The sequence below is a fragment of the Cuculus canorus genome, chromosome 25 (genome assembly GCF_017976375.1).
Source record: "Cuculus canorus isolate bCucCan1 chromosome 25, bCucCan1.pri, whole genome shotgun sequence".
In the NCBI taxonomy this organism is placed as follows: Eukaryota; Metazoa; Chordata; class Aves; order Cuculiformes; family Cuculidae; genus Cuculus; species Cuculus canorus.
The window spans coordinates 5,197,759-5,206,666 of NC_071425.1; the positions used below are offsets into that span (position 1 = coordinate 5,197,759).

The 8,908-nt window shown below is 51.4% G+C and overlaps 1 protein-coding gene across 5 annotated transcripts in view; it reads right to left on the reverse strand.

Moving 5' to 3' along the window:
- Positions 1–6,761, reverse strand: part of TLK2 (tousled like kinase 2) — a 45,319-nt gene extending 38,558 nt beyond the window's left edge. The window contains exons 1-3 of one of the 5 annotated variants that reach the window (XM_054088379.1): positions 6,497–6,761; positions 3,931–4,019; positions 2,125–2,190 (exon numbers count right to left, since the gene is read on the reverse strand). In XM_054088379.1, coding sequence (XP_053944354.1) covers positions 2,125–2,190; positions 3,931–4,011 — 147 coding nt within the window. In that variant the 5' untranslated portion in view covers positions 4,012–4,019; positions 6,497–6,761. The remainder of the gene's footprint in view (positions 1–2,124; positions 2,191–3,930; positions 4,020–6,496) is intronic. The other 4 variants (XM_054088376.1, XM_054088375.1, XM_054088378.1 and 1 more) reach the window with 4 other exon arrangements.
- Positions 6,762–8,908: the final 2,147 nt, after the last annotated feature.

Genomic DNA, 8,908 nt, shown 5'->3' on the forward strand with positions numbered 1-8,908 from the left:
TTGCTTAGCTTCCATTATGTCTCAAGAGCTCCCTCAGATTGAAAAAAAAAAATAGTATTATTTTACTGACAGCAAACTGGACAGAAGGGTCACGCAATTCACTCTACCCCTCAGTTCAGGCGCAGAAATAGAACTGAGATCTGACAACTATTTGTGAGCTCCAGTAGCCAGACAACACATTTGAAATAAGTAATGTTGCACACGGAAGCATCGAAACAATTTTCAAGTATCTGGCATAAAGTCCTGGCACATTGTGTTGCAGCTGATAAATTAAATTTTAAGTTTTAAAACTCTTATTAACCAGTTCTCCTGGTGACATCCAACACCTGTAAAGGACAGCAGCTACACAGCACCACTTCAACCCAAGGAAGACATCTTATTCTCAAACACAAACTCTCAAGTTGATGTAACTTTGCTGCTAAAACTGTTCTTAAGTAGACCACACAACTGGTAGTTACTGAACTAATCAAGACTGTCGAGAGTGGCAAAGAAAGGGCAAAACCCAACATAATACAAGTAAAAGCTGTTCTTTTTTACAAGCAATTCTATTTTTGGAGGCAGATGTTCTGCAGCACAAGTGACACTTGGGGTTATTTTCATTTCCTTCTTTACTTCAGAGAGGGAGGAAAGGGAGCTCTAGCTACCATCAAGACCAATATTTCTTGAATTCTAGCACAGTCATCTACAAAACTCCTACAGCACGACAGAGAACGTTAATCCCTCTAGAAATACACTCCAGCCTTCTTATCTTAGCTATAAGGAAGTTGTGTGAACAACCTAGTTCGAAGATCTTTTAAAGACCAAACCTGTATTAGATGTGTGCTGCTGCCATGATCCACCCTGGTTAAGATTGAGGAAAGCCGCGTGCAAACACAGATCCAACCACTAGTACCTATTCCAATTCTTATCCAGTCAAAGTCTGTGGAAATGACACAAATCCTTTGGTGTTAACCTGCCTGATATCTTCAAGCCGGCAGCCAGACAGGGAGAAGAGAGGCAGAAGACGAGAACAGACCAAATTAAACAATGTTATCTAGAAAAACAAACTAGGTTCTGTTTTCTGTCCCTACTGACCCAAGGCAGATGTCTCAGACAACCAGTCAGAATAATGCCTCAAGTGAATACACTTCCATTTCCCCTGGTAAGTAAACACAAACAGTAGCTAAACAAGCAGGAATGCTGGTAGGTGTCAGATAGTCATGTGTTAATTCAAGGACTTGCTTTGTGAATTTGGGGAAGAATAGCACTTGAACATATGGCAAGAACAGACATCTAAAGCATCACTGCCTTTTTGAAGCTATCTAGTGACCTGGATGAACCACATGAGTACAACAGTTGCCTAGAAACATTCCTTGCTCATAGATTTGACTCCATGTATTAACGCCAAGCTTCTAGAGAAATATATTCTCCAGCTACTAAGTGAGATAATTTATCACAGACTCACAACAGAATTTTGAGGGATTTGGAACTGCGAATGCCCTGGGTCATCGAGTTGTGCCTTCAGCTACCACAGGAGGTGACAGCGCACAGCTGTTTCCAAAACAGTTTGGGATTTCTGTCGTCTGCTACTGTTACTGGAAAGCTCTTCCAGAATCCCATGACTCTCATGGCTAGAAGCCTTTTTTCTAGTTTCAAGCCTAAAAATGTATTCCAGATCAGCATAGTCTTATTCGTTGTCAGAAACATGTACAGTTATTCTTTACTTGCAAACATGCAGGGAAATAGGGCTTTAAAGCTGCAGTGGTATTATGAATTTAAACTCGTAAGGTAGTTTTGCCCAGGTCCAAAATAAATCCTGTATTTTTAAACAGTAAAGAAACCTAACCAAACACACTGAGATACACCCAGGCAGTGGAAGGCAGGAAGCTCAGTTTCAACTGCCTCCTCCCTTCACCCAATAGGAGAGCATCTAAGATGACATTTCTTCCTTTTATGCAATAAACAGCAACAGAATACCTTCTATCCCAGGAGGATGTGCTAGTCCCAGTCCCACTAGATGGCACTAACACCCCCTATGAGGCCTCCCTTCAACATTTAACTGGAGACAGCTAAAAATCTTAGTTGAACCACACAAATTGTATCACAGCTTTCCCAACACATTCCCTTTAAGACAAGGAGACCTACCAATGTCAGTGCGGAGCATGACGGACGGAGACTTGGGGGGGTAGGGAGGGAATTTGAAGCACCAACCTGGGGGGGAATGTAGTATCTGAGATTAATATTGCAACCAAGATTTGCTGCAACATAGTAGAGTCATGCTAATTCATATCAACGGTTGGCTGATCTATTGCAAATTAGCAGGTATGCAAGTAAATAAATAGATACTGTTTGCAATAAGTGTAATGCACTTTAACAGTTTACTGACTAACACAAAGTAAAACACTGTACTGCACAACAACAGATAAAAAGAAAACTCAGTAACAGAAGAGCTTTGCTTAAAATGAAACCTCCAAGAAACGAGGCTTTTTTTACTCGGATATGCTTTAAGAACAAAAATGAGTTTCAACATTCATCCTACAGAGAAAGGGCATGTACTTTCTAATCCAAACATATTGAAAACATAATTAAGACTCACTTTCTGGTATCTTTTAAAGGTTATTCCTTTAAAAGGAATAGTTCCTAACATTCTTTGTGAACACTGAGTATGTTGGCACTGTTGTAAAGCAACGATAGTGTCTCTGCTTCCGAGTCTTGGCTATCCTGAAAGTTGTTTGGCTTTACATATTCTGGCACAGCTAAAGATGTTAAAGTGACATATATGGAGGAAGAGATAAGAAACAGATGAAGAAGTGCCTAAAAAGTTGTAATGTTGACTTAAGATCAAAAAAAATGTCTTGAGTGTGGAAAAGATCAAAAAAACCCACACTTACTCCAGTAACTGGAATTGTAACCCCTTAACAGCTTATAGTGTTAACCTTCTCCACCACACTACCATACAGCTGAACATCCCACTTATTCACGCTCCCTCTCAAGATTTAACCTTGCTTGAGTCCTGATTGATCTACTGATCAGAAAAAAAAGTACAAACTCAAACAAAGCCCTTTTTCGAGTTCTTATTTGCTCTGTATTTTTCTAGTACAGCATCTACAAAGTTTCTCCCCTAAATAATTCTAAGAGGTTTCTGGAAATTATCTGGCAACGATAGTCTGTGTTACATCTATCTTGATGCTGTTCAAAACTCAGTATCTTCCTCAAAAGCAAACTCATCATTGACCTCGCTGGAGGTGAGTTCTGCCACCATTTCATGGCTCAAAGTCTATCCATCAACACTACCAACAACGTCTAGAGAACTAAGAGCTTAACACTAGTATATCAAGCAACCACACAATGTTATTATTTAAATGCCTTGCTCCAGAAAGGCAGCTACTGAGTGGTTATGAAGTTATAAGTGAGGACAAAGATGGGATTTTACCAGCAGGTTGAGGACATAGGACAGCTTACCTTCAAATAATATTTTTTTTGTTCTATGCAACCAGGTACACAATTTTAGCACACTGCACCCAAAGAATGGAACAAATTCCTGGATATATTAAGTTGTTGTTACCAAACAGTAAATCTAAAGCTGTATCTAACAAATGGCCAAATTTAGGTCTCAAATGCAGACTTGGAGAAAGGAAGAGACAGACGAGATTCCCTCTTCCAAAGACAAAGTTGTCATGGGTTTTTTTGGGGGTGTACAAGCTGCCTTAAGATAGAGCAACTCCTAAGAACTTAGAGCCCAAAATCTTTAATATAGCAAAACATCTGCTCATAGAGATCCCATTTTCATTCCTCTTCAACATACTTTAAGCAAATTAGTGGTCAAAACACAGCTATTGATACAAAACATTCTGCTAGCAAAGCAATATATTCAGTGTTGAAATTAAATAACTGAAGTGCAGTGCAGGCTGGGTAAGCAGCCATGCCTGTTGCCAAAGTGCTTACACTCACCTTAGCAACCCCAACTCCAGTGAACCTGGCCTCCAGTAGTTCCTGCCTTCGTGGGTCCAGGCTATGCAATTCTTCCATCATTTCTGCTGCTATGGGAGAACAACACTCGGATTATGCAATGCAAGGAAAGGAGAGATATAATATTCCGCGCCACTGATGAGACTCAAAAGCGCCTGTTCTGCAGCATAACCATGTAGAAAGCATTTTCTTGCAAGAGAAATGCAAGATTACCATGCAATAACAACACGTCTTTGCCACCATGTTGCTGTATTTAAACCATAATCCTGCTAGAGAGTTTCCACGTCTATCTGTTGTACCAGCCATTTCAAGATCTCTAAATCCAAGAAAGCAATTATGTCACATTCTCCCACTGGATGCTTTATTAAAAGGAAAACATGGGACCAGAGTGTTATGACTAAAAGCTTCAGAGCTTTTCATCCGTGCTGCATGACTAGGAGGAAAAAAAAAAAAAAGCAACATTCTTTACCCCATAATTTATTTTTGGCCAATCCTGGAAATACCAGATCTCCCCAACCTCCAGATTTCACTGCAAACAGCTATGGTTCTTCCAAGCACAGGAAGGGATTATAAGGAAATAATACTTGTTTAAACCTTTTGCTTTATAGAGTAAACCATCAGATACTTCTAGTGTCATAGCTCTTTCTACATACTCAATGTACCTGGCGTACCTCTTTGCAAGCCAACCCAATGGATGCCATTATTTCAAGAGTTAAAAAATTCGCCAGTGTAGCTGTGTAAACAGGTTAAAAATCAGGAAATACACAATTTGAAAACAGAACTGTGAAAAATGGGACATATTTCAATGTTCATTATTACTGTGAATCACATCTTCCCAAATGCACCAATCAAGTTCATTTCCAGAAATGTCTGTTCCAGTTTCATTTTCTGGACTGAGGTAGAAAAAAAAAAAAGAGACAGAAGATAAAGATTTGCTGTATAAAGAGCATATGCGATGAGGAAAGTTCCTGAAGGGCAGCAAGTGCCCTCTAGAATAGGCAGTGTACAATTGTTCCTTTTATTAACTGTCCATTTTGTCCCTGCTGTTTCCTCCAAATGCTGCAGATCCAACTTACAGGGGGCAGAGTAAATCTATCCAGGGGCACTTACAACTACCCTCCCAAGTCAGTAAAGAGCCTCAGAAACTAACGGGATTGCTAAATGCGGTTATTAGAGAACTCTATTTCTACTCCTACCTTTAAAGCCCCAAAAAAGCTACCAGCCCAGTTTCCAAACCAGGAAATCTGTGCAGTGGGGGAAAAATGACAGGCGAGCAGTGAGCGCAGGGGTGTTAAAGTCCTCCTGTGTTTGTCCCCCATTACAAGGCACAAGGTGATGATCCAGGAAGGAATCGCATCCCCAGGACGGGATGCTGCTGTGGGGCAGGGGTTGCCAGAAGTTCCTGAGCCCTGTACCACCCCAGGGTCTGCCCTGCACCCCTGCCAGCACAGGATGGCGTGTCCCCCCATTCCTTCTGGTGAGGAAGGGCTGGATTTTCAGCATCTCTGTCCCATCCTCCCCCCTCACTCGGAAGGAGGAGGTGAGCGGCTGCCAGCTGCTCAGCCTCGGCCTTGCCTCCTCCTCAGCTCAAAACCCGGGGGTCACAGCCTGTGCTCACCCCTGCTCTTACCCCTCTTGGCAGTCTCTGCCCCTCCCACGTCCCCCCCAGCCCCAGCGTCCTCCCCCCCATGCCCAGCCCGGAGGAAAGGGGCCAGAGGAGCGAAGTGGGGGTCCCTGCTCTTCCCCGTCCCCCTCCCCAGGCTCAGCACCAGGGAAGGAGGAGGGAGAAGTGACCCAAAGAGGGGGGATGTCCCCACGCTTCCCCCCACCCGGGGCAAGAGGGGGGGATCCCCATGCTTCTCCCCCGGGACCAAAACCAGGGAGGGAAGGAATGGGGGGGGTGTCCGTTGCTCCCCTTCCCCTCCAGGCCTATCACCTGGGGAGGGAGGCAAGAGAAGGGGGTTGTTCCTGCGCTTCCCTTGCCTTCCCCGGGCCCAACACTGGGGAGAGAAGAGCTCCCCCCGGGCCCAGCACCGGGGAGGGAGGTGAGAGAAGGAGGAAGAGAAGGGGATCCCTGAGATTCCGTTGCCCCCCGGCCCAGAACCGAGGAGCAAGGCAGGGAAGTGGGGCAGGTTTCCCCGCTGGGCCCGGCACCGAGGAGGGAAGCAAGAAGAAGGGAAAGACGGTTCTCTGCGCTTTCCTCGACCCCCCCCCAGGCCCGGCACTGGGGAGGTAGGCAGGGAAGGGTGCGGGGAGGGTTCCCCTGCCCCCCTCGGGACCCAGGACCGGGGAAGGACGCGGGGGAGGGAAACAGGGTTCCCCACCCCTGGGCCCAGCGCCGGAGAGGGAGGCGAGTAGACAGGAAGGGGGGCTTCCCTGCGCCCCCCACGACCCCGGCACCGTGGAGGGAGGCGAGAGGAAGAGGAAGGGGGGGGGGGGTGTTCCCTGCGCTCCCCTCGACCCCCCCGGGCCCAGCACCGTGGAGAGAAGCGAGAGGAGGAGGAAGGGGGGTCCCCGCGCTCCCCTCGCCGCCACCGGCCTCGCTCACCTGGCGCTGCTGCTCCTCCCGCCGCTCCGCTCCCCTCCTGCCGGGGCCCAGCGCTCCCCGCTCGGATCCCGCAGCCGCCGGCGGCAGCAGCAGGGGGGGAGGAGGAGGAGAACGACGGAGGGAGGGAACCCGCTGCGGCGGCACGGGCGGGAGGGGGAGGCCGGGGGGCGGCTCCGCGGGCTCTCCTGGGGCTGCACGAGGGGCAGAAGGGCCGGGGGACGGGGCGGGGGGGCGCGGCCCGGGCCGGGAGCGAGAAGGGCCGGGTAGGCCGCGGATCCCCGGCCTCGCGTAGGGAGCCACGCCCGGGCGCGGGGCCTGGCGGCGGGACAAAGGCCCCGAGGGAGCGCTGTATGGGGGGGGGTGTGGGTGGGGATGGGGGCACTCGGGGCGCGCGCAGGTGGCGGGGCCGGCGCTCGCTCACCCCCCCCTCCCTCCCTTCCCCTCCCCGCGGCGCTGGGCCCGGCCCGGAGCGATTGGTGCACACACAGCGGGCAGCGCGCGCGTCTCGCGAGGCTTCGCGGCGGGGAGGGGCGGGCGGGGCAGGTCACGGGGGGGTGGGGGGGTCAGAGGGGCGGGGCTTGAGGGGAGGGGCGGGGTTTAAAGGGAGGGGGCGGGGCCTAAGGAGCTGCGCTGGGGGGGGGGGGAGCGGGGGCATGGGGGGTCACACAGCCCTGAGGGGGCAGGATGGGCCATGGGGGTCACACAGGCCTTGGAGGGAAAGGATGGAACAGGGGCCGTGGGGGGTTAACACAGCCCTGGGGAGGGAGAATGGGCCATGGGGGTCACACAGGGCTGGGGTTGGGGGGGAAAGGCAGGCTGGGCCATGGGGCTGGGGGTCACACAGGCCTTGGGGGTCACACAGGCCTTGGAGGGAAAGGATGGAATAGGGGCTGTGGGGGGTTCACACAGCCCTGCGGGGGAGGATGGGCCACAGGGGTCACACAGGGCTGGGAGGGGGGAAAGGATGTGGCTGGGGGTCACACAGGGCTGGGGAGTATGAATGGAACAGGGGGCCAGGGCGGGTCACACAGGCCTGGGGGGCGAGGATGGGCCATGGGGGTCACACAGGGCTGGGGGGTCACACAGGCCTTGGAGGGAAAGGATGGAATAGGGGCTGTGGGGGGTTCACACAGCCCTGCGGGGGAGGATGGGCCATAAGGGTCACACAGGGCTGGGAGGGGGGAAAGGATGTGGCTGGGGGTCACACAGGGCTGGGGAGTGTGAATGGAACAGGGGGCAGGGGGAGTCACACAGGCCTGGGGGGGAAGGGTGGGCTGTGGGGGCTGGGGAGGGTCACAGCCCTGGGAGGTCACACAGGACTGGGGGTGAAAGGATGGAACAGGGGCTGGGGGGGTCACACAGCCCTGGGGGGAAGGATGGGACATGGGGGTCACAGCCCTGGGGGGTCACACAGGCCTGGGGGCGGCAGGAAGGAACTGGGGGTCACACAGCCCTGGTGAGGGAAAGGATGGAACAGAGGGTTACACAGCCCGGCCAAGGAAGGATGGAACAGGGGGTCGGGGGGTGGGAGGCAGGATGGGCCCTGGGGGTAGGGGTCACACAGGCTGAGGGGGAGAAGGATGGAACAGTGGTCTGGGGGGCACTGGAGAGTCAGGATGGGTCATGGGGGTCACAGGGGGGTGCTGCAAGCACAAGCAAGGTAAAGGCAGGTCTAAGGTGTGTCAGGATGGGCTGAGAGAGGGCGGGGGGGCTTGGGGTGTCGCACAGCCTGGGGGGATCAGAGGGTAGAATAGACCAGGGGGTGCTGGGGGGGCGCTGCAGACACAAGAGGAGAGTCAGGGCAAGGGGGGGGGGTGACAGCAGACAGAGGAGGGAGTCAGTGCAGGCCTGGGGAGCCCCCCAGGTATCCCCAGAGCGGGGGGGAATGCATGCACACCCTCCAGTCCTTCACCCCCTTTCCAGTCTCCCTCTTCCCCAGCCAGGAGCGACCTCACTCCTCAAGCCACTCATCCTCCCAGGATGCACCCCAGCACCCCCCAACACCTCCCCCCTGCCCACCTCTCACCACAGGGACCCCCACAAACCCCCCAGGAAGGTGGCCTGGCCGCCAGCCCCCTCCTTCGGGGCTGATCCCATGTGGATATCACAGGTGAAACACAACCCCAGGCAACCCAGCAGCTCATTTCACTCTTGTCCACCCTCACCTTTCTAAGGCTGGACCACGCAAGGAAAAAAAAAAAAAAAAAGGCAAAAAATAAACTAAAATAATCAAAATGAGGGCTCGTCCTGACTGCAAACGAGCGATTGCATCACAGTTTATTCGCCTTCCTCTCGGGCGACGGGGGCAGAACGTGAAACGCTGCTGCCAGGCTTTGCAACCTGCTCGGCTTTAAGGCTGAATCAGCTTTCTGAAAAGCAAACAAGCAGGGGAGAAGGGGGTAAAAAAAAAAT